The sequence below is a fragment of the Pinus tabuliformis genome, chromosome 1_1 (genome assembly GCF_031772625.1).
Source record: "Pinus tabuliformis cultivar Carrire ecotype Pingquan chromosome 1_1, CPIR1, whole genome shotgun sequence".
NCBI lineage: Eukaryota > Viridiplantae > Streptophyta > Pinopsida > Pinales > Pinaceae > Pinus > Pinus tabuliformis.
The window spans coordinates 64,952,815-64,979,978 of record NC_142297.1 but is presented as its reverse complement, the minus strand read 5'-3'; the positions used below and the strand labels follow the sequence as shown (position 1 = coordinate 64,979,978).

General features: G+C 37.2%; 1 protein-coding gene across 1 annotated transcript in view; it reads left to right on the top strand.

Moving 5' to 3' along the window:
- Nucleotides 1-8,108, top strand: part of LOC149211590 (Class II aaRS and biotin synthetases superfamily protein) — a 91,282-nt gene extending 83,174 nt beyond the window's left edge. The window contains exons 6-7 of the mRNA XM_089391547.1: nucleotides 4,281-4,412; nucleotides 7,534-8,108. Of these exons, the coding sequence (XP_089247673.1) occupies nucleotides 4,281-4,412; nucleotides 7,534-7,866 (465 nt within the window). The 3' untranslated portion in view covers nucleotides 7,867-8,108. The remainder of the gene's footprint in view (nucleotides 1-4,280; nucleotides 4,413-7,533) is intronic.
- The last annotated feature ends 19,056 nt before the right edge of the window (nucleotides 8,109-27,164 follow it).

Below are 27,164 nucleotides of genomic sequence, written 5' to 3'. Positions count from 1 at the left end.
AAGAAGACAAATATGGAGATTATACTTGGGGATAATGGCACTTATCGTGTGAAAGGAATTGAGACTGTTACTCTTCACTTAAATCAAGGTCAAACCCTTCATTTACAAGAAGTGTTGTATGCATCTGATTTGAAAAAGAACCTGGTCTCCATTTCTGTGATGGAAGATAAAGGTTTCAAGATGACATTCATTGATGGGAACTTGGAAGGTTTGTGTTTGGCAAAGGAACCCAAGAGATGCATTCACTCTTGGATTCAATGTTGAAGGTCTCTATCAAGTTGGAGGAAGTCCATTAGGAGCAATGACTTGCGATACTTCTCTTCAATCTGAATTATGGCACCGAAGATTTTCTCACCTTCATTACGAAGCCTTACTTGATGTAAGGAAGAGGGTCACAAGTATGTTGTCCATGACATCTTTGGGTGGATATTTGTACTATGCAATTTTTGTGGATGACTTCTCTCGCAAAACATGGATCTATTTTTTGAAGGAGGAGGATGAAGTGTTCAAATGGTTTCGCTATTTCAAAGCCTTGGTCTGGAATCAAACAGGGAAGAAGATCAAAATATTAAGGACTGATAATGGGACTGAATATGAGTCAAATGAATTCAATGACTATTGTAGAGAAGCTGGCACTAAAAGGGAGACCACTACTACATATACTCATGAGCAAAATGGAGTTACTGAAAGGAAGAATCAAACTATCATAGAATCCACTCGTGCCATGCTTCATGACCAAGATCTACCGAAGTTCTTATGGGGAGGAGTTGCCAACACCGTTGTGTATGTTCAAAATAGATGCCCACATCAAGCATTAGACTTCAAGACACTTGAAGCAGTTTTCTCCGATAAGAAACCTGATGTTTCTCATTTTATAATTTTTGGTTGTCCCATATATTGTCATGTGCCGAAAGAGAAAAGAAACAAGCTAGATGTATCTGGGAAGAAAGGAATGTTTGAGGGCTACAATGAAACTTTGAAGGCATATAGAATCTATGTGCTTGGTCAAAGGGAAGTGGAAATAAGTCATGATGTCATTTTCGATGAAGATTCTGCCCTTAGGAAAGTTCAAGATCTTCCTATCCCTGGAAAGGACAATGATGATGATGATGCAAGAAAGAAGGATGAACTTCTGTCTGATGACCCAATGCCCAAATTGGAAGGTCCGGTGGATCCCATTGATCCACTTCCTAGTGAGACCTCTACTTCAAGAAAAAGACCTTTGTGGCTCAAAGATACTCTTGAAGATGCTGAGAAACACATTGCACTGAGGCGGACATTTCGTGAAAGCAAGAAGCCGAACATGTACCAAGGGTACTTAACTGCGATGAGTGCCATTGTGCAATCTAAGCTTTGTACATTCAAAGAAGCCATGAAACACTAAGTTTGGAAGGATGCGATGAACGAGGAATATGAGTCGATCATGAAGAATGATGTCTAGGATGTGGTTCCTAGACCCAAGGACAAGTCAGTGGTCACTTCAAAATGGCTTTACAAGATCAAACATGGAGCTGATGGGAGTGTTGAAAAGTTCGAGGCCAGATTCGTTGCTCGAGGCTTATCTTAAAAGGAAGGAGTAGACTATGATGAGATATTTGCATTGGTTGCCTGATATACCACCATCTGTTCGATCATAGCCCTTGTTGCCTTGCAAGGTTGGAGCCTACACCAAATGGATGTCAAAATTGCTTTCTTGCATGGTTCACTTAAAGAGGAAGTTTATGTAGAACAACTTGAGGGGTTCGAAGTTCAAGATCGTAAGATGCATGTATGCAGGGTTGAAGAAAGCCCTATATGGGTTGAAGCAAGCCCCCGGGGTTTGGTAAGAGAGGATTGATAGCTATCTTATTAAGTTGGGATTTACAAGGAGCGATGCTGCCCGAATTTATACTTCAAGGTTGAAAAGGACATGACTCTCATTCTGGTCCTTTATGTGGATGGTCTCTTTCTAACATGTGATGACCCTCTCATTCATCAATGTAAGAGAATGTGTTATTCAACAGAGAATGGAACTAGGGTTTCCTTTATTTTCAAAGTCTGGCAAGTAATTTTAGTCTTCAATCTAGAGGAACTTAGGCCTACCTATTTTAGGATTGAGGCCGTCTTGAGGTCATTCGGTCCCTCACTTCATAACTTTGTTGGTACATTATGAGCTTCAACTTCCTTGAATATGTGAACAAACCTAACAATTTCTTCTCTTTGCATGAGTTAACAGAAATATTAGTAGGTGATCATCCTCCTTTCAATCAGAGTTTGGACCGGGGCTTCTAGGGCTACTCTTTCACCTACACTTTGATCCCATGTTGATTTTTCAAGACCTAATCTGATAATTACTTCTAATGATTTCTTAGTTTGGTTCTCCTTGAGTTCACATTCATTATTAAGCAATTACACAGAAGATATCAGCAGTAGAAACGAAAATGACAGTAGGATCATAAAGAGAGCCAAACACGAGACAATAATTTTTACCTTGGGAAAATCCTCTTCTAGGGAAAAACCTAGCAATCCTTTCCTATAGAAATTATTCAATTCAACAAGAGATACAATCTGATCTTTTCAAGACAAACAAACCAACAACATAATCTAGGTCAAACTTGGTCAAACGGTCCATAGCCAAGTCAAATTGCTGCTCAGGAGAATTTGGTATTCTCTAGTCAACTATGCGGAATTTCGACCTATTGTGCTTCCACAGAAATTCAGACCGCTTCCAACGAAAATGCTCAAAAGAGATTCGGTCAGATCTGGTCAACTTCGGACTTGTGTCCTCCTTGATCCTTTGTACAAATGAATAGAAGATATCTTGTCTTGATGAGATCCGAATGTCTGCCTTGGAGGAGATCGATTTGCCTTTATATAGTGGACTAATGGGTCCGAATGGGTGTGTCATGTAGGCTGGCTGACTTGATCTTCTTGGAGTGCTGACTTGACATTGTGGAGACATAATTTGTATTTAAAAAATTGAATTTCCCTCTTTTGAAGCTGACCAAGAATTTTCACTTGACATTGTGGAGACATAATTTGTATTTCAAAAATTGAATTTCCCTCTTTTGAAGCCGACTAGGAATTCTCATTTATATTGATCATTTAGAGGGCTAAAACTCAATTATGAAGACCAACCATAGCTACAAAAATTCAACATAGAAGAATCAGCAATTGGGCTGGTCTTGTACTTGGGTGACATAGGCTTGATTTTGACTACTACCACTATTACCCTTAGGTGAAACATGCTGCCCCCTTGCACGTGGCCATGGGTAAGCAATTGGGGATTTGAACATGGGACCTTGTACTCACATTTACTTTACAGTTTTCATCGACTTGCCAAGTGAACTCCCTGAGGACCTTGTACTCACATTTGCTTTATGTGATCTCTCTATAAGAGCCCCCCCCCCCCCCCCCCCGACCCTTCCCCCCCCCAAAACCCTGGAGAGCTCACTTGGCAAGCCTATTAAAAATGTAAATTAAATGTGAGTACGAGGTCCCATGTTCAAATCCCTTTCAATGTGGTTCACGACTCTGGAGATCAGTGACCGCTATGTCCATGTAATATATGTATCAGGCAGATCCACTCGAAGGGATCACTGCTTGCTGGCTCAAAGACAGAGTCTGACCCCAAAGAGTGTCTAGGGCACTGAACCTGTGACCTCTAAATAGCAAAGGTGCTCTAACAATGGGGACTTGACCAATTGAACTAACCTTCAGGGTGTGTGTGTGTGTTTTTCCCGTAACCAAGCACCCTACACTCGAGGCCTTAGGTGAGGGTAAGATATTCTTTAGGGCTTAATGCCATTCAACAAGAAGGCTTGAAGTCATTACAACAATATACTCAATATGACCTTAACATGTCACTTATGGGAATTGAACATGGGTGGGGAGGATAGCAACATTTTTCGCAATTTATTCAATATATTTATGTACATTCTTGTCTTGAATTCTGGCCCACTAGTTCTATATATAGTTCATAATTGTATGTTGACATTCCATTTTTCCCACTTTTGGTTAATGGTCGGGGTTAAAGAAGTCCTCCAAATCTGTCTTGGTGTCAGTTATCTGTTAACTAAGTTCTCAACTAAGTTCTTCTTGAGAGAGACTCTGCGTTGGTTTAATTTGTATTTGCTCATGTAATATGATTGCGAATGCTGAAAGAATATAGGCTGTCCTTTAGTGAAGATATATAGATTATTCTTTATTAGTTGTTGATTTATTTACAGTAGGTAGCAAAACTGAATTTGAAAAGTGATTTTGGTTTTAGTAGTTATCATTTTCTCCAATCTGTGCTGTAGGTTGGTTCCATTGCAGCTGGAGGACGTTATGACAATCTTGTTGGTATGTTTAGTGGGAAGCAAGTTCCTGCAGTAGGTGTGAGCCTTGGGATTGAAAGAGTATTTACAATAATGGAGGAAGAATGCAAAAATGTGAGTTACTGTTTTGCCTCAGTTTCTTAGCAAAGAATAAAAACTTTTACATTACATGCAAAAAACATCTGGAAGTGCATTTGGGGAAACTTTCAGGGATGAAGTATGAACCATTGATAAAGTAGGTCTTAAACTATGCCAATATCAAAATCATCACATGCTATTTTCATATCCATTTTTTTTCTGTCTGGTTGATCCTTTTTTGATGATTCAAGGACATGAATGCATTTCTTTTTTCAATAAAATACCTTTTTCCATTTTTGTGATTGTATATTTGACCTATTTCATCAGAAATAAGATACACAAAATGGGTAAAGTATGGGAAAGGTAAATGCTCTGGTTTACTACAAGTAATATTTTATGGTTGTTTAAAGTTTTCTTAATATATATGCTACATCAGTATATCTATATTTTTAAGACAATGCGAATCATTTAAATTCAAATTGGCAAATTATAATAATTATATCAATCATAATTATAACATAGTGCGTGCAAATGATGGTGAATATATATTTTTAAATTCTATTAAATTAAAGCATGCCCTTCAGAAAATGCAGCAAAAATGATAGCCACATGAGATCACCAGAAATAAGCTTAGCTTATTTGTGCATATAGTTATCCAAATAATAAAACTTACACTAGCTTTGAAAGAGCGCGTGGTTGCAGCTGTACCTGAACTTACACTATTGCATTGTGTACTGTTTACTTTCATTAAGTTTCTAACACAGTCTTCATGCAGTTTGTATGTGTTAGGTTTGTTACCAAGATTTTGAGATCCTTTGGAGCTCTTTCTGTGCTGTCTTTATGTTTAGAGCTTGGCTTAGATTTTCCATTTACCAGTAGCATGCATTAAAGATTTGAGATGCCTGTACTCAGAGACACTCATGTATTCATTCACATAAGCTAAATAAGATAAGATAAAGATAAGATAATTTTATTATTGTCCAACAAATGATCACAAAAGTAGGTCAATGGGATTAAAAGATGCATCCAGTTGAATACAATGGGGGAGTGCAAAAGCAACTTTTACGTAATGCTGAAAAAAAGATAAAGAAAGCTAAAGAAAAAATTCAGCATAGGTAAGTATCTAGCTAAGCTAATCACTTGGTCTAACCAACACCAAAAAAGATATATATAACAGTATCATGGGTAAGATATATATAACAGTATCATGGGTGCGGTGATACAAAGTGAGTCCGAGACTGGAAAACTGAACATCTTGATGCTGTGAGATAGAGAGAGAGAGAACTTATTGAGAGTGAAAACCATCAATATTGAGTCAAAAGAAAAAGTTACACAAAGAATCCCCTTAATCCTGCTGAAAAGATAAAAAAAAATGCCAAAAGAAGGCCCTGGTGAAAAAATCACTTGAAATTTGCTGCTGTCCCAATAAATTCTGAAAGCCCCTGTTTCAGACCAGAAACAACCTTGAATATAACGTTGGATAGGGAAGGAGTCACAGTGGCTTTAATACCAAAGTTGAAGTCATAGATCTATGGTAAGAATTAGGCCCGAGGGTTAGCTCAATTGGTAAAGTCCCTTGCCGTTAAAACACCTTTACTATTGAGAGTTCACATTTTCAATTCTCTCAACACCTTCGGGGTCAGGCTCCGTGGTTGAGCCGGCAGGAAGTGATCCCTGACGGGTGGATCTGCCTGGTACAAATATTTCATGGACATAGTGGCCACCAATTCCTGGGTTATAGAAAAAAAAGGAAAAGAGAAAAAAAGATCTGTGGTGAAAATTTCAGCAATATGTAATCCAACCAGGTGAAACTCTTCAGATTAAGATACCAGTAGGAGCACGAGTAGATCATACTAGTAGGAGCACGTGTGTGTGAGAGAGATGGTGCACATAGGCTGAGGAATCATGCTGTGAGGCTAAAGAATTGATCATAAGATGAATGAAAATGGTGTTAAAGATGGGGCATGACTTGTGTATTTGCACGCTACTCATCATGTGGGGTGCCACCTTTCATGGAGTTAATGGGGCCATATAAATGCTTAAGCTGAACTTGGTCAGTTAAAGTAGTGTAAAATAATGTGATTAGGTTGAAACTTGACTCTTAAACAATAATTGAGTGATACAATTAATGAGGGCACTTTACCAGAGCACAAGTAAAGATTACCATAATTTGAACAGTGCTTTCTGAATTTGCAAGAAACACAGTGGCTAAACATTGATCAAACTTGACTCTTAAACAATAATTGAGTGATACAATTAATGAGGGCACTTTACCAGAGCACAAGTAAAGATTACCATAATTTGAACAATGCTTTCTGAATTTGGAAGAAGCACAGTGGCTAAACATTGATCAATAAAATGGTCTTCTTTAACAAGGGATGCATGTGGGATGCTTTGTTTGGGTGAAGACTACTTGGGGATGTCATCCCTTTTGGGCCCTGATGCATGTGGGATGCTTTGTTTGGGTGAGGATTACTTGGGGATGTCCATCCCTTTTGGGCCCTGTTCCTGAAATATGATGGATGCATTCCCTGTGAATCATTTTCAAGATTACATGTAAACATAGTTATGGTTGGTATCTGATATTCCACAGAAAATATTGTTTTCTATGTAGACACTTTAAGGCTTAGTTTTAGAGTCAAACTTAAATTTTCGCCAGGTGTTCTTTGTTAATTGTTTTATGTGTTAATCTCTACGATTTATTTTTCTTATTTAGACTCTATTGATTTACTGTTGTGAATTTGTTTTTATATCAGCAATTTTGAGAAAAGTTACCACATCAAGTTTTTCTGTTATTGGCACTTCTATAATTGCAATTTGTTTAAGATATTTGTTCGACTAATATTTGTATACGAACTGTACAGAGTTCTTCACAGTTCACACACTATAGTTGTATCCTACTTCTATTGCCTTCCGTTATTTGTTGAATTAGTCAACTTTGTTTTTGGCAATAAATATCTTTATCGGGATTTTGAAATGCTGAGAGATCTAGTAATTTTTGTTTCCGCCATTGAGTAGGCTTTCCACTAATTCTAGTTTAGTTTTTTTCTCTTTCTTAATCCGTGACATTCACCTAGATAATCTCTGTATTCAGAAAGGAGCTGAGTCTCCCCATTTAAAAGAATTGCTGCATATATTAACATTCTATTTTTTGCAGGTAATCTCTGCCACACAGACAGAAGTTTTGGTGGTGGCCTTAGGAGATGATATGGGGGTAGCTATTGAACTAGTCAGTAAGCTCTGGGCTGCCAAATTGAAAGCGGAATTTGTTCTAACAAACAGCAGAAAAATTGTGAAATGCATAGCTGATGCATCGAAGGCTGGTATACCTTGGATGTTGATCGTGGGTGAGAATGAACTGCAGAAGGGTTTGATTACACTGAGAGACATTCAAGCTAAGAGACAAGAGGAGGTTCCGAGGGATGAGATTATTGCGGAACTAAAGATGAGATTGAATTCTTCAAGTTCTGATTACATTGCTGTCCAATGAAATGAATTCTCATGTTTTGATTTTGGAAAGGGTCGTCAGATTTTGTCTTAATTCCATGGGAAGGATACAATACGAATTCATGCAGGCTGTGTTTTATTTTTATACGAGAAAACCCCAGAAATTCATCTGCAAATATGAGAGTAATTCCCTTGTTAGTTTGCTACACTACCATATAGTTGTTCAGCGGGATTTTTTCAAACAGTTAGATGAGCCATAACAGTTATCTTTTTTTTCGTCCATTACTTTTACTGTAGTCAGTTTTAAATTATGCGTTATAATGCAAATGATTCTTTACTATGTGAAAAAAAATGTCATGAATAATGATTTGTGTAAAACTGGCATTGTCTACATTTTCATTCAGGGAGAGGCTAGAAGCGATAATAGAAAGTTTTCTGTCAAATCCGATGAGCAAGTCATGTTTCCACTCTGGTCTGTGGTTTTGCATAATGGATCACTAATTTGGCGTTTGGTGGTATTGAATGACAACGTGGATGCTGGCATCGGCGTTACTTTGCAGAGACATTTGCATTTTTTTTAATGATTAAAATAGCTGCAAGTTGGGACTGGATTAAGTCTACTTACAAAATCTATCAATTAATAGTTGGCGGAGTAGGCACCCCATTGGCAACCAATATTTCCAACGCCATTCAGTATTTAATACACTTATACCGTGTATGTATGGGGATGCAGACGCCACAGCTGCATGGTCTCCCATGATTTTCTGGCAACTAAGCTTCACACCTTTCCTGGCAGCTCCGCTTCAAGCTGTCACACGGTAGATAAGACAGTCCACCATACTCATTCAATATGCAACCTCGGTGCCGAAAATTTTAAAATTCAAACGTTATCTCCGCGCCCGAGGTGCCCACGAAATTTCTGAAATGAACACACGGCAGAAATTTCGAATATCGACAGGGGTCTCTATTCGCATCATGGTCTTCCAGCCCTCTTTCTGTACTGGTTCCGGCATATGAGAGGCCGAAAGTTGGCGGCGCCGAAGCTGTGCCGATTGTTTAATTGGTTCTCAGCTATGTTCCTGCAGTGGTTCCGCCATATCAAAGGCCAAGAGTTGGAGGCGTCGGCATCCATGGCAAAATCTCGAGGGTTCAGAACATTGAGCACTCGATTTTCCAGCTGTTCCTCTAAACGTATAGATATATATATATATATATATATATATATATATACGAACTACTCCTGCGCAGCTCATTCAGTGGCATGCAAACACCGAAAGACAACCAAAATATTACACAGGAATTGTGGGATGTTCAGACATGATAGGCCCTGCAACTTTGATTTCTCTGTTGGCCGTGAAGTAATTCCCGAAGTCGGCCTCTGATTTGATTCGGTATTTCGATTCATGTCTTTGGCCTAATGTGTTTCCAATCTCTGGTTTGTGTTTGGCAGGGGGAGTGCCGCAAATCTCTTATACTCAACATATCTCCAACATATCTCTCCCAAGTGCATCCCAATCACTGTGTGTCGGCAAATATACGAATTCTCTCCTTTTAGAGCATGACTGCCAACCCCTGAATCAGATTATTTTATATCAGATAAAATGACACAAATTAGTGGGATTGATAGATGTTGTCGTAAACTGCTCTACTTAATTTCTATCAAGCATTTAATCTCATCTGTGCACAAGGAGAAATTAAATATTATACAATCTATTCATGATTTCGTTCTTTCTTAAAAAGGGATGATCACATCTAGGCGGTAATTAGTAGAGACTTACATTTCTGCTGAATGTGGCTGAAAAATTGTCCAAGAGAATAGGATATGGTTGAAAGATGTTTCTAAATGCTTCAGGAACCCTAATAAAATCAGTTAAAATCACTAGCACGCAAAGATATTTTTTAACTTGCAAAAGTCATTTGATAAACCACTTCTTTTGCAAAACTCATTTTATAAACACTTCTTTTCCAATACTCATTTTATTAAACACTTCTTTTACTCTGAAATGTTGGAGAAAATTATTCCATTCAGAAACAGGGGTGCATTATAAATAACCGGTTGAGAGTTTAAAAGCTGGCTGGTGGAACCCATGTAACAATTTAATTTCTCATGCGCCATCAACTAAAATAAACAAATGTCTTATTTCGACTTCATATATAAGATATATAACCGGTGAATTTGCTCCAATTCTTCACACATACACACCATAAAATTCCCAATACAATTGAATCGAGATCATTAATTCATTCATGTATTCAATGGTCGGCTAATATACACTGAATCAAACACACCCACATGATCTTTTTGGCCAATATGGTCTCGAGGCCATCAAACTTCCTTCAAATTACAGTTACTGCTCCAAATTCTGCTTTGAAAACCATCCAAAACTACAATTTCTGCAGAAGTCAGGAGGCGGAATTCAAACAGCAGGTTGTGCCGAGGAAACAAACAAACATGGCATGCCTTTGTTCCAGTTTTATAGGTTTGTCTTGAAAATCCAACTAAATGGTTATTACAAACAACTAACCAGTGATTATACTACACTATTTGAGTGGCTTTGCTGCTGAAGTGATTGTATTCATAGTTGCAGTGAGCGACTCTACCACTATTTTTGCTATACACAAGGAAAAGGTAAAGCTGTGAAACTGCCCCTCTCAGTGAGGGCTCTGGATCAGCATATGGATTTTTATTCTCACACCATGGGATGAAGAATGAACCACTGCTGCATCAATATGATGCAACTGTGTCCATGGAACTGAAATGCTCTTTATTTTCATTGGATGGAAGCTTCCCACTTACATGTTGACCAGGTGTTTTTACATTTTCATCTGAACGCCATTTGGCAATCAACAACTGCCAGGAAACTTAAGCCTTTTTTAGATTAAGGCAAGTAATTTGGATGATATTTTGAGAGCCATTTATCCTTCCAAATTAAAACTTGGAGATATAAATATGTGATTGCACCCATAAAAATTATATTATTATTTTTCTATAATTCTAATTTTTTTCCCCTGGGAAGAAAATATCATAATTTCCATTAATTTTTGAAAATTACCTGCGGTAAATGCCATAGGCATATGCAAATACTGTGACCGTAATCTGCTGAGTAAAGTTGGACTGAAAGTTCTACAAAAAAGACCCTGTGTTGGGTGTGCTAGTGACTGCTGTTCTTATGTACAATAATTACATATTCAAAAATTCACCAATGGTGTTTGCTGTTCTGTTCCCAAAAAAGTGATAATTACATAATAGAAAAACTGTAAAGCACTGTTGCTATTAGGGCCTGTCTGCCCTCCATAGTTCCTGATCCATATATGGTCTGTGGAAGAACTGATAGGTTTGCTCAAGTGTGTTCTCTATGATCATCCATTCTCCTCGAGGGCAATGTGTTGCCTCTTCTGTTAGCTTGTCCGCACCTTCATTACACTCCCTGTAAATATGATTGCATGAGATATGAACAAAATGTGTTTTGAGAAAAACAATATCATCCAAAATAGTTTTGAGAGTATATGCATGGCATGATGTTGAGTTGTTGAACCAGTTTATGACTATTTTGGAATCTCCAAAGATTTGACTGTGTCTGCACTGTTTGAGAATTGCAAAATGTAAAAGATGTTGGAGAGTGAGCAGTTCTGCAAAATTGTTTGTACCTTCCCCCAACCCCATGCATATGTGGAAATAATGTGTATCAGATAGATAGAGTATAATGCCACCACAGCATCCTTGTACTTGTGTAGCTCCATCGAAGTATGCTCAGGGGTGTGCCTTGTCAATCCGTTTCTGTGAGATGTTCCAGGTTCTAAACACTTGTTCATCAGCCAGGATTTCCCCATAGCTCGTACAGATTTTTGGTGGGATCAGTGACTAGGATATATTTCGTCCTCTAAAAATGATGTTATTGCGGCACATCCATATGTGCCAGTTGACCAAAAGTGGCAGGTTCCTAGTTTTTGGCTCAGTTGCAGCGTCCCACCATCTTTTCCAGGCGGTTGGGATATCATCCCCACTCCAGGAATGCATAATATTTAGAGTGTGCCGGGTTTGTGACCAGAGAAGTTGGGTGGTGGGGCAAGTGAGGAAAAGATGGCGAGTTGTTTCCTCCTCGGCATGGCATAAAACACACCACTTCGGGCCTGGGAAAGCCCGTTTCTTGAGATTAGCTCCTGTAGGTGTTTTATCCATTATAATGTTCCACATTAATAATTTTGTGCGCGGAGGGGCTTTTAATTTCCATAAATGTCTCCACCAGCTCATCACTCTGTTCGGCTTGTGATGGACCTCCTCCTCCTTTTGTTATACAAAACCCTGTAAAAACTGAAGTCGCAGTAAAACCACAATTGTCCTCTATTGCATCTATTCTTGAAGGATCACCAAGTCCTTCATATGATCTTATTTCTGATCCAAACTTCATGCAGATGTTATCAAATATGATTGCACAAACTCTTCAGTCTCCGCATTCAAATATTGTTCCTCCTAGAACAATTCATATGCAATTAGCATTCCAAATTCCACAATTTCCACAACCATCTGTATGTAATCATCCTCATTGTTCTCCTAGCTTTTGTCAGCGAACTCTAGTCTTCCAAAACCCCATGAAAAAGAAGAACATGATAAAGACAGAAGGAGAATAAACATGATTCGTTTTGTGCCAAGTTCTGGAAATCAAACACATGAATATACAAAGTGTACTCCTTTTTCAGCTCATGAAGAAATTTTGCTTCAATCAGTAGGAAAATCTGCTATAAAAGGCTTAGGATATCCAGAAGAAATCCCCAGTTACAGATTGGATCCTAGGAATAAGGTTCCTAGTAAAGTACAACTTCCTTCTGATGAAGAAATCATTCAATTTCTTAAGATATACAAAGGAATAAGTCCTTATGATCCCTCAAATGAATGGTATAAGAAAATGTTTAACTGGGATCTGTATACTCATCAACAAGAGTATAGATACTGTGAAGAAATGAAAACCTATTCAAAGAAAGATAGGTCAACAATCAACAAAGTCAACAATAAAAATTGGAAAGCTTAGATGGAACATAATAACCATTGGATTTCTTTTTATGAATTTTATTATCGAAGTACAAATGAAGTAGAAATGGCTTTGGTCAAAAAGTTCAAGAATCTATCTTGTGAAGATATAAAAACAAAGATTAAGGAAAATCCAGTTGAAATTCCTGGACCTCTTATCATCCCTCACATAGATGATAAATATAAAAATATGTTGCAAAAATCAAATGTTCCGAAACATTTACAGTCTGTTAAGATGAAAGGGCAGCTTTTGTTAGAACACATCTGTCAAACCCTTAGAGTGAATATGATGCAAGGGTCAGCCTTACAGACAGAAGTGCCACAACACAAATGGGAATTAATAAATGGCACTATTCTTAGCACTGAGACAACGATTCCTCTTTGGAAAAATCTTGTTATCAGACAAGATGATAAGATTTTTAAGTTACTTCCACTTCAGTTTGACTAGTCTCATCTTTCAGACAGGGAATCGGTTGCAGCAACAAACTGGACAAATCTTGCTCTAGATAGTTTGATTAAACATCTAGAAAGAAATCATCAATATGCAGCCACAGAAAATAAAATGCTCCAAGAAATAATTGATAAAATTCTTCAAAAGGTAGATTTTACCAGAGATTAATTACTAGATGGAATAAGAACTCTTGGATCAAATGATTTGCAAATTGCTAAAGCTATTGATGTTTTAGAAAAAGGGATTAATGATAATTCCAAATGGATTGGCAAAGTACATTCAGTGGAAGATAAGAATCAGGATATGATGACAAGCTTAAAAACGTCACTTGAAGTAGCAAAGAAACAAGTTTGGGTTGTCTCTACTTCTGTTGAAAGTCTGAAAAAGAAAAACACTCCTGATCCTACTTTTAAAGCTACTACTTATTTCTCAGATCCTCAAGATCAATTGCCTTTCCATGTTGTTCCTACTACTCTTCAATAAAAAATGAAGAATCTTGGTGATATCATTTTTCCTAAACCAGAAACTACCTTTGTCTATGCTCCTATGGCTAATCCTGGCATGTTTTCCAGTCTAAACTCTTCAAGCCCTAGACATAAAATCACAGTTTCTGAGTGGTTGAAATTAGGAGATGATCCTGATAAGCCTTCCAATTCCGATACAGTACTCAACAAATTTGAAGCAGCGCCCTTAGCTCCTCCTACTCTAGAAGATTTAGAGTTTCTTGTGAATAATTTTTCTCTTCCTGATAAAGAAACTTTTCAGATAGCAAAAGACATTCCTGATCTGATTTCATTTTCTGATGAAGAAGAACCCAAAGATACAACTATACATAAAGTTATTGATAGAAGTTATTGGAATTCTTCTTGGTCACCTGCTCTTGATAAAAGAGATGTCATGAAATCAGACTATCATAAAGATTGGTCTGCTTCTTCCACATATTCATGGAATATTGACAATTGTTCTGAAGCAGAAACACTGTCTACATTGAGTTCCATGTTGGTTTGCTACAACACATATTTAGCAGATGACATTTCTCCAATAAATGCAATTAGGAAAATCATCAGTGGATTCAAAGGACTCCTTGATTCTTGGCTTAACGCAGAAATTCATTATGATCCTGTCCTCATTCCTTCTTGGGAAACATCTGTGGTAATGAACCCAGATAATACTACATATATGGATCCACAGACTTCATTACCTGTGAATAACATGATTGGTTGCCTAATGCATGGCATTCTTGTCAATTTTTGTGGTTATCCTCAGATCAATAATAAACTTGCTGCAGTCACACTTACATCCATGAAGCTTACTAATATGCAGCGTTTTGATGAATATTTTATGGAATATCTCCATCATCTGCATACTCTTTCTTCTGACATGATTCTAGATCCCAAATGGAAAGAAATCTTCATTGTTTCTTTACCAAATTGGGTAACAACTGCCATTTTGAATAAGCTTCCTGGAAAGATTGGTGCCTATAAATTTGGTGTTATAAGGCAAGCTATTAAAGCTGTCATTGTTGAACTCTGCTCTCAGATGAAAGTTGCTCGCGTTGCCACCAGCTCCACTAGACCACATGGCTATCAACAACTATGTAAACAATGGCATTTACATGGCTCTAAAAGTTTAGGGGGATATGATCGTCGTCGCTCTAAAAAGAAAGCTTACTCTAAGCAAACTTTTAGATCTGCAGAAATTAAAAAAATCATTCATAGAATGCCTCCCAGAGAATACAAAAGAACACGTCAGTTTCATCAAAGGCCAAAACATAAGCAAATATTTTGCTTCCATCGCAATGAAAAAGGACATATTGCTCCAAATTGTCCAAAACTGAAAAAAGACAAACAACAATCTGGGAAGAAGAAACAATTTAGCTATAAAAGTAAATCTGGCATGGTAAATATTATTGATCTCCCTTCTAGCTGTGAAGAATTAACAGATTAAGAAAATTATTATGATCTAAATGACCAAATACATGCTGTTTATGAAGAAGAAGATTCTGAAGTTGAATATTGCAAAGATCCACACTGTAATGAATGTTTTCAAGAACTCTGTGAATGCAGTGATCTTGACATTTGCAAATGTAATGCAGTCAGGATGTTCAAACCACTATCAAATGAAAACTTAGATCATGATGAGCGTTCTAGAAATTATTTTACACAAATGGTTAATGCTGATGATCCAAAACTCAAAGAAATGTATAAAGGATTGTTGATGACCCATATTCAACAGTCCAAGTCACAGCAATATCAAGAACAACAAAAGTCGTAGATAAATCATCAACATAGCTATATTTCTTCTGCAGCCTTATTTTCAGTTGATGGTCTAACAAGACAATTCAGACAACAAACAATTGAAGATGATCTTCTTCAAACACTTCCTGCAATTAGTCAAGCTATCAAAGATCTCGGAAAAGAAGTCAGAGAGAATAGAAGGCTATGCATTGAAGCACATCAAGCGCACAATATACATTCTTTACATGCACAACCCACAAAACGAGAATCTTCACAGACAGAACAGAAAGAACCAGAAAGATAGCCTGATCCATATCATGATCCAATGAAAGGGATTTTCAAATCTAAAGACTTTGAAATTCCAGATGAAGAATTTGAAGATCCTAAATCTGGATTAGGAATGAATGCAATGAATGCAGATGTAATGTATTGTGTAAAAACGAAAATCAAAATTGGTTCTTTCATAGAATGGTGGAAGGTTTTAATTGATACAGGTTCAAGATTGAACATAGTAAGCGACACTGTAATTCCCTATCCTCAAAGACAAAAGACAAGTGTCCAGGAGTTGTCACTGCAAGTGGAGAAATCAAGACAACGGAAGAAGCTATAATAGATGTCTTCGTTTCTCAATCTGAAGGAATTCAAGTTCATGCTCCATTAGTCACAAGGCTTGATTGTGCTATGTACTTAGGAACTCCTTTCCTGAGCAATTTCATAAGACATGGAAGCACTTATGATGAAAAATCACAGAAATGGAGATATTTTCTTCTCTTCAAAGGTATAGATTATTTCTATCCTTTTATTCATTCCAATTCTCCTAATAGCTTGCGCAGAATTGACTGGTTACAGAATACCTTGGCAAAGATGGAGAAGAAGAAAGAAATGCTCAAGATTGATGAAAATATTCTGAAAGGCAGATTTGAAAAATAAATAAGTGAGATCTCTCAGAAACTAAAATCTTCTTGTTCTGAAGATCCAAATGCCTTTTGGCATATTCATAAACATGAAGTAGAATTGCCTTTGAAAAAGGAATTTCATGGAAAGCTCATAAGATCAAAAGCAACACCGATGAATTCTGAACAACTCAGGCATTGTAAAGAAGAAATAAAATCCTTACTGCAAAAAGGTTTGATCAGGAAGTCTCATAGCCCTATTGCTTGTTTTGGATTTTATGTCAACAAACATTCAAAGATTATGAGAGGAAAACCAAGATTGGTAGTAAACTACAAGCCTCTGAATAATATTCTTGATTATGATGCTTATCCCTTGCCAAAGCCCTCAGTGCTTTTGTCTTAGATATCACAGTAAAAAATCTTTTCCAAGTTTGATTTAAAGTCTAGATTCTGGCAAGTAGGGATAAAAGAAGAAGATAAGTGGAACACTGTGAGGATATTCCGACACATAGGAAATAGTTAAGTATAACTTGGTCTAGTATAGAGTTAGGTAAAGTGTGTTTCTTTACTATGTACATTTTGTAACTTACAATCTGACGGTCACGATATGTAGTGATCCGACGGTTCATTCTCTCCTCGGTATTATCGATACTTGATCCGTGGCTTAACACCCGATTGGTCCATGATCTCTATTTAAAGAGAATGGAGGGTCATTTGTAGGTTAACCGTGCATGAGAGAAGCTTATGAAAATTTTCATTCTTTTATTAATAAATTGCCTGAAGTGGCCGCGTTGGCTCAGGCCGTGGACTGTTTCCCTCTTTGAGGGTTTTAACCACGTCAAAAGTACTGGTGTATTGATTTGCGATCTGTTTGTGAGCGGTGTCCTTTGGTGTTCTGTATGAGGAACTTACCCTGTAAATTCCTACATGGTATCTTACTAAGTTGGGACCAGCTCACTTTGTGTTTGTTTCCACCTTCCATTCTACAAGAGAAGCCTTCATTTCTCAAGGACAAGACTACAAGTCCCCTTCCTTTGATTCTTTTTGTGATTCTTTAATAAGAGAGCAAGAAAAACTCTTACACCTTGGTCTTCTTAATCTTGGAAACTCTTCCAAGAAAGCGTTAGCCACCCAGCAGCAACCAAATTCAAAGAATCCTAAGAAGTCATATCCTAAAAGGAATGGTCCTAAACCAAACAAGGGTCCTAAGCAATTTCAGCCTCAAAATGAAAAATCATTTCAGCAAAATGATAAGACAAATAAAAACAAAGGCAAGAAGACTGATAGACATTGCAACTTTTGTAATCGAGATGGCCACTTAGAATCCAAATGCTTTAAAAAGATGGAAGCCTTGGAAGCGGCAATGAAGAAGAATAACATCCATTTGGAGCACTCTTCAACTTCAACTTCATCTTCGGGAATGGCACTTTCTGCATGTGGTTGTCAACCATCTCGGTCTGGCTATGCACTAAATGTATCTTCTTCTTCTCATTCTCATGAGTGGCTCATTGATTCTAGAGCTTCTTATCACATGGCCAAAAACAAAGCCATGTTTTCTTCTTTAAATGATTGTAACACCAAAAATATATATGTTGGTGATGATAGATCTCTTAGTGTTGTAGGGACTGGAACTGTTCATATAGACAATGGTCAATTTAATGATGTATTATGTGTTCCAACCTTATCCTGCAACCTTCTATCTGTATATCAGATAACCCATTCAGGTGAAGGTAAAATCGTTGAATTTTCACCTCACGATGTTGTAATTAAGGACCTAAGAGATCCTAGACAGATTTTAGCTACTGGCATTGCTGATGATTCTACGAGGTTGTATACGTTTCACAACTTTGGGTCATCAAATCTTCCCTCAGTATTTGTTGCTCATAATGGTGAAGTGAGCAAACTTTGGCATGAGCGATTTGGTCACTTAAACTATCGCTCTCTTCAGAATCTATGTAAAGAAAATATGGTGACAGGTCTTCCAATGGTATCTTGCAGAGATGGTGTTTGTTCCGGATGTGTACTCGGAAAACATCATCGGGACAGTTTTGAAAAACGTGCCTCTTGGCATGCCTCAGCCCCTTTACAGCTTGTGCATAGTGATTTATGTGGTCCACTTCCAGTTGTTTCCTTCTCTGGCTACAAGTATTTCTTAACTTTCATTGATGATTTCTTCAGACGCACTTGGGTATACTTCTTAAAACTCAAGAGTGAAGTATTTAACATGTTCTTGGCCTTTAAGGCCTTTGTTGAAAAACAATCTGGACATCAAATTCTTAAGCTAAGATCTGATAATGGCGGAGAATATGTTAAAAACAACTTCATCAACTTTTGCACTGAGCATGGAATTCAAATGCAACATACTGTTCCATATACTCCACAACAAAATGGTGTAGCTGAAAGGAAGAATCGCACCTTAAAGGAAATGGCTAATTGTATGCTTCAATCTAAAGGACTTGGTCTTAATTATTGGGCAGAAGCAATTAACTGTGCAAATTACATAATAAATCGCACTCCTACTAAGGTTTTAAAGAATATCACTCCAGAAGAAGCATGGAGCTCAATTAAACCAGATATAAGTCACTTTCGTGTTTTTGGAAGTGAAGCATGGGCCCATATTCCAGATGAGAAACATAAAGCTTTAGAACCTAAGAGTGAAAAATGTATTTTTGTTGGATATTCTGAAGATGTCAAAGGATATAGACTTATTCCACTTAAGTCCAAGAATGTTATCATTAGAAGAGATGTTGCTGAAAATATATCGGCCTACGAGCCTAGTTCGGCGGATGTGCCACCTCTTCCTATCTCTTCTACTTTTGAAAATATTTCTTCTTCAGATGATGACAGCGAGGATGACAATCCTCCCCCACCTTCTCAGGATCCTCCTTCAGCTCCTCAGCTTCCAAAATGGGTCCGTGCTACTCGGGATGCAGCAGGTGATCTTGTCGGTGATCCTACAGATCAGCAACGTACACGTTCTCAGTTCGATAGAGCCTCTTCTTTACTGGCTCAAGCTTCAGTGAATTATGATCCCGACACCTTTGCAGAAGCTTCAGGCCATCCAGATTGGGAAGCAGCTATGAATGAAGAATATCATTCATTATTGGCAAATGATACATGGGATCTTGTTCCTCTACCAAAGGGACGAAAACTTGTTAGATGCAAATGGGTTTACAGAACCAAGTATGGACCAGATGGGAAAGTTGATAAACATAAAGCTCGTCTTGTTGCTAAGGGTTTTTCACAAGTTGAAGGCATTGACTACACTGAAACCTTCTCCCCTGTCGCCAAAATGAACTCTATCCGCCTTGTTCTTTCCCTTGCTGCCTCTTTCAAATGGGAAGTCCATCAGATGGATGTTAAATCTGCCTTCTTGCATGGGGACTTGCATGAAGAAATCTATATGGAACAACCTATTGGCTTTATACAAACAGACTCCAGCCTTGTATGTCGGCTTAAGAAATCCCTTTATGGTCTCAAGCAAGCTCCTCGAGCTTGGTATGCCAAAATGGATAACTTTCTTTTAGAAAATGGCTTTTCTAGGTGTCATTCTGACAATACTGTCTACACCAAGAAAGTGGGAAAGTCTATTATCATTCTTGTTCTTTATGTTGATGATCTTATCTTGACTGGTAGTGATCCCAACCTCATAAACCATGTGAAGTCTAGCCTTAAAAGGAAGTTTGAAATGACAGACTTAGGACACTTACATTATTTTCTTGGTCTTCAAGTCTTGCAATCCAAGGAAGGTATTTCCCTTTCCCAGTCCAAGTATGCTTGGGATATTCTACGCCATTTTCACATGGAACACTGTAAGCCAGCCCCTTCTCCCTTTCAGTCTGGAGTCAAACTTTCAGTCACTTGTACTTCTCCTGAAGTTGATGCTACCTTATACCGTCAACTTGTAGGAAAACTTTTGTATCTAACCCATACTCATCCTGACCTTTCCTTCGCTGTTGGTCTTGTTGCTCGGTTTATGCAAAACCCACGTGAAAGTCATTGGAAAGCAGCTAAAAGAATACTTCGTTATGTTCGAGGTACAGTTCAGTTTGGGATTCATTACAGTGCCGAAGCATCTCCTCTATTGGTTGGTTTCACTGATTCCGATTGGGCTGGTGACCCTGATGATCGGAAGTCTACTGCAGGTTATGTGTTCACTCTTGGTTCAAGACCTATTACATGGGCTTGCAAGAAACAAGGTGCCATTTCTCTTTCTTCAGCAGAAGCAGAGTATCGTGGTGCCGTAGAAGCTAGTAAGGAAGCCTTGTGGCTTCGTCAGATCCTGTCAGAGTTTGGCTTTCAGCAGCAGCATCCGACTACACTTTGGTGTGATAATCAAAGTGCCATTCAACTATGCAAAGATCCAGTCCAACATCAGCGCAGCAAACACATTGAACTGCACATGCACTTCATTAGAAAGCTCATTCACGACCATCTTCTTGAAGTGCAATATTGTTCAACAGATGATCAAGTTGCAGGGATCTTTACAAAGGCTCTCACAGAGGCGAAGTTCACTAAACTTCGATTTATGGTTGGAGTTCAGGAAGTTGTCGCTAAGGGGGGATAGGCTTTAGTGCCTCCTTCCTTCTCCTATTGTGTCATATTTGTAAATCCTTCAAGCCTATCCCAAGTTGTTCTTAAGGGGGGATGTTAAGATATTCCGACACATAGGAAATAGTTAAGTATAACTTGGTCTAGTATAGAGTTAGGTAAAGTGTGTTTCTTTACTATGTACATTTTGTAATTTACAATCTGACGGTCACGATATGTAGTGATCCGATGGTTCATTCTCTCCTCGGTATTATTGACACTTGATCCGTGGCTTAACACCCGATTGGTCCATGATCTCTATTTAAAGAGCATGGAGGGTCATTTGTAGGTTAACCGTGCATGAGAGAAGCTTATGTAAATTTTCATTCTTTTATTAATAAATTGCCTGAAGTGGCCGCCTTGGCTCAGGCCGCAGACTATTTCCCTCTTTGAGGGTTTTAACCATGTCAAAAGTACTGGTGTATTGATCTGCGATCTGTTTGTGAGCGGTGTCCTTTGGTGTTCTGTCTGAGGAACTTACCCTGTAAATTCCTACAAAAACAATATTTTCAGTACCAGAAGGACATTTTGAATGGAATATTATGCCCTTTGGACTAGTAAATGCTCCATCCGCCTTCTAGAGGATTATGGATGAAACTTTTGAAGGTATGGATGATTTCTTGAAGAAATATATTGATGATGTTCTAATTCATTCTGCAGATATTCCCTCTCATATAAAGCATCTTAATATATTCTACAAGAGGGTCAAAGAAAAAGGTATAGTTTTATCAGATTCAAAAACGAAGTTATTTCAGACTATGATAGATTTCTTGGGATATGTGATTCAATATGGATCATATTCCATTATGCAACATAGTCTTGATTTCATAGATAAATTTCTAGACAAAATCACTGATAAAACTCGACTACAAAGATTCTTGGGTAGTTTGAATTACATCTCCAAATTTTTCAGACATTGTGCCCAAGATAGAGCCTTATTGAATAAAAGATTGCAAAAAGATCCAATTCCATGGATAGAGGATTTAACAGAGGCAGTCAGAAGAATTAAAGGAAAAATTAGGAATATTTCTCCTTTAAGAACAATCAATGAAGAATGGTCAAAAACCATCATTAGAGATGCCAGTGATATCGGATGAGGTGCAATTTTTTGCCTACATGATCCTAATAAAAATAAAATGGAACATGAAATTTTCCAGTATGCCTCTGGAATCTGGCCAACTACACAAAAAAATTGGTCCAGCCTAAAGAAAGAACTTAGCGCTGTCTGTCTTGGCATCGCCAAATTCAAAGATTTTGTGATCTATAAACATTTACAGTCAAAACAGATTGCCAAGCCCTTAAGTTTTCCATCCATAAATGTGACTTTGAAGATGCAGCAATGGTTAGATGGATAATGACATTGGCCCAATATCGTTTTGATGTAGAGTTCATTTCTGGAGTTAAGAATTCCTTCGCAGATCTTCTCAGTCGGGATTTTTTACAGAGAAACGATGTAAATAATCTCAGATGTAACGTCATAAGAAGATTAGAAAATGAGATTCACATTGAATGTGCTAATGGTTCTCACACTTTGAGTCTGCAGAAACCTCTACTCGATTATCAAGTAGATTAATGAAAGAAATCAAATATCGGCATGGAACTGGACAACATTATTTCTCATGGGATGATCAAATGCAAAGAAATGATGAAGCTTTTGAAGCTTTAAGCTTTCTTCAAGATTTGAGAAATCTTGATTTCACATTACACAAAGATGCAGATGAAAATCTAATCTGCTGTGAAATCTACATTGATCGCTTCCTATTGCCACCCAACCTTCAGAACTCTGAAAATCATGAATGCCAAGAGAAAGCCTGATATACAAGTATGTGTTTTGAAAATAAAACTAACTCATTTTTTATAATGTGCAGTTTTCTTTTAGATATCATGGGATGCAAGTTACACAAATCGAAGAACAATACCCCACACCTGCATGGTTTAAAGAATTGTGGAACATTTATGGTACTAGTCCTCTATGTTTTTACCCATTCTCTCTCCGGTTATTACAACTTCTTGGATTTACAGAACCACGGGCACATCGATCATGAATTTTATACAAAAGGATTTTGGATATCAGCAATATCACCAATTATCACATGCTTGCATCACTCTGTGCCAATGGATCCTTTCATTGGTTTATTACAAGAAATCTTTTCTTCAGAAGATTCAGGGGAAATATGAATGGCTCTTCACATGACTATGAGTCATTTAATGCCATGACAGATCCAGATTTAAATCCTTTTGGCCCATTAATTTTTCAGGACGAAGTACTAGAATACGCTGAAGTACCAATTTGGGAATGTGAGGAAGAAATTTACTCACAGTGTTTTAATAATGACTCCTTGACTAGGTTCAGAGAACATCATTATTCTCGTGAACAACTAGAACATTTTGTCATTTTGTAATGTCTTTCTGTTTGGTGCTAGACATGTTTTTCGTAAGGTTCCCTAAAAAAGAATCTCTTAGAGTGTAATCAATCCGACATATATAATTAAATAAAGGGGTAAGAATAAATATAAAATATTTTATGATTGAATTACTGTGCGGATGTCCTTCGGGTTACCCGAAAGTAGGATTCTCTCATATCTGATGTAAGAATAAATATAAAATATTTTATGATTGAATTACTGTGCAGATGTCCTCCGGGTTACCTGAAAGCATGATTCTCTCATATCTGATGTAAGGATTTGATTTTGATGTAAAGTAAGATACTGTGCGGATGTCCTCTGGGTTACCCGAAAGCAGGATTCTCTCATATCTGATGTAAGGATTTGATTTTGATGTAAAGTAAGATTTTCTCATATTCGATATGGAGGTATCACCAAACCTAGAACTGGGAGGATCTATAAATAGATGAAGACTAGGGAAGAGAGGAATTCGGCTTTTGAGAAATTTAGAGAGCCTTTCTGCTGGAGAAGTAACTTAGCATTGCTTGAGAAGCAACTTTGTAATACTTGAGTTTTGAAGTTCATCAATAAAGATTCCTCAATTTTTGTAAATTTGTCTCCTTTGTAGATTGTTTTGGATTCTATTCTCGAACTTGTATGAGCCTTGTTAAGGTTGAAGAAGTCGCAAAGATGTAGAAGTAGACCGTTGGGCCAGAGTTCGTGTTTCAGCACGAGGATGTCGTTCAGAAGAATTGTCAGATATTGGAGCGAGTAAGCAAACTTGGTATTTATTATGAACTAATACTCTTGTTGGCATTCATATTCAAATATATTCAAAAACAGATTCGTGATGCTAGATTGCGCAGTGGAGGAGTCTCTTCCCTCTCTGTGATTAAAGTATCAGTCACGGATTTTGTTTATTTCCACATATTTTCTTCTCTTCAAAGGTATAGATTATTTCTATCCTTTTATTCATTCCAATTCTCCTAATAGATTGAGTAGAATTGACAGGTTACAAAATAACTTGGCAAAGATGGAGAAGAAGAAAGAAATGCTCAAGATTGATGAAAATCTTCTGAAAGGCAAATTTGAAAAAGAAATAAGTGAGATCTCTTTGAAACTAAAATCTTGTTGTTATGAAGATCCAAATGCCTTTTGGCATATTCATCAACATGAAGTAGAATTGCCTTTGAAAAAGGAATTTCATGGAAAGCTCAGAAGATCAAAAGCAATACCGATGAATTCTGAACAACTCAGGTATTGTAAAGAAGAAATCAAATCCTTACTGCAAAAAGGTTTGATCAGTGAGTCTCATAGACCTATTTCTTGTTTTGGATTTTATGTCAACAAACATTCAGAGATTATCAGAGGAAAACCAAGATTGGTAGTAAACTACAAGCTTCTGAATAATATTCTTGATTATGATGCTTATCCCTTGCCAAAGTCCTTGGTGCTTTTGTCTCAGATATCACAGTCAAAAATCTTTTCCAAGTTTGATTTAAAGTCTGGTTTCTGGCAAGTAGGGATAAAAGAAGAAGATAAGTGGAAAACAACTTTTTCAGTACCAAAAGGACATTTTGAATTGAATATTATGCCCTTTGGACTAGTAAATGCTCCATCCGCCTTCTAGAGGATTATGGATGAAACTTTTGAAGGTATGGATGATTTCTTGAAGAAATGTATTGATGATGTTCTAATTCATTCTGCAGATATTCCCTCTCATATAAAGCATCTTAATATATTCTACAAGGGAGTCAAAGAAAAAGGTATAGTTTTATCAGATTCAAAAATGAAGTTATTTCAGACTATGATAGATTTCTTGGGATATGTGATTCAACATGGATCATATTAAATTATGCAACATAGTCTTGATTTCATAAATAAATTTCCAGACAGAATCACTGATAAAACTCAACTACAAAGATTCTTGGGTAGTTTGAATTACATCTCCAAATTTGTTAGACATTGTGCCCAAGATAGAGTCTTATTGAATAAAAGATTGCAAAAAGATCCAATTCCATGGACAGAGGATTTAACAGAGGTAGTCAGAAGAATTAAAGGAAAAATTAGGAATATTTCTCCTTTAAGCACAATCAATGAAGAATGGCCTAAAACCATCATTACAGATGCCAGTGATATCGGATGGGGTGCAATTTTCTACCAACATGATCCTAATAAAAAGAAAATGGAATATGAAATTTGCCAGTATGCCTCTGGAATTTGGTCAACTACACAAAAAAATTGGTCCAGCCTAAAGAAAGAACTTAGAGTTGTCTGCCTTGGCATTGCCAAATTCAAAGATTTTGTGATCTATAAACATTTTACAGTCAAAACAGATTGCCAAGCCCTTAAGTTTGCTATCCATAAATGTGACTTTGAAGATGCAGCAATGGTTAGATGGATAATGACATTGGCCCAGTATCGTTTTGATGTAGAGTTCATTTCTGGAGTTAAGAATTCCTTCGCAGATCTTCTCAGCCGGGAATTTTTACAGAGAAATGATGTAAATAATCTCAGATGTAACGTCATAAGAAGATTAGAAAATGAGATTCACATTGAATGTGCTGATGGTTCTCACACTTTGAGTCCGCAGAAACCTCTACTCGATTATCAAGCAGATTAATGAAAGAAATCAAATATCGGCATGGAACTGGACATCATTATTTCTCATGGGATGATCAAATGCAAAGAAATGATGAAGCCTTTGAAGCTTTAAGCTTTCTTCAAGGTTTGAGAAATCTTGATTTCACATTACACAGAGATGCAGATGAAAATCTAATCTGCTGTGAAATCTACATTGATCGCTTCCTATTGCCACCCAACCTTCAGAACTCTGAAAATCATGAACACCAAGAGAAAGCCTAGTATACAGGTATGTGTTTTGAAAATAAAGCTAACTCGTTTTTCTATAATGTGCAGTTTTCTTTTAGATATCATGGGATGCAAGTTACACAAATTGAAGAACAAGACCCCATACCTGAATGGTTTAAAGAATGGTGGAACATTTATGGTACCGGTCCTCTATGTTTTTACCCATTCTCTCTCCGGTTATTACAAATTCCTGGATTTACAGAACCACGGGCACATCAATAAGGAATTTTATACAAAAGGATTTTGGATATCAGTAATATCACCAATTATCACATGCTTGCAGCACTCCGCGCCAATGGATCCTTTCATTGGTTTATTACACGAAATATTTCTTCAGAAGATTCGGGGGAAATATGAATGGCTCTTCACATGACTATGAGTCATTTCATGCCATGACAGATCCAGATTTAAATCCTTTTGGCCCACTACTTTTTCAAGATGAAGTACCAGAATACGCTGAAGTACCAATTTGGGAATGTGAGGAAGAAATTTACTCACAGTATTTTAATAATGACTCCTTGACTAGGTTCAGAGAACATCATTACTCTCGTGAACAACTAGAACATTTTGTCATTTTGTAATGTCTTTTTGTCCAACTTTGGTGGCAGACAGGTTTTTTGTAAGGTTCCCTAAAAAAGAATCTCTTAGAGTGTAATCAATCCGACATATATAATTAAATAAAGGGGTAAGAATAAATATAAAATACTTTATGATTGAATTACTGTGTGGATGTCCCCCGAATTACCCGAAAGCAGGATTCTCTCATATCTGATGTAAGAATAAATATAAAATATTTTATGATTGAATTACTGTGCGGATGTCCTCCGGGTTACCCGAAAGCAAGATTATCTCATATTTGATGTAAGGATTTGATTTTGATGTAAAGTAA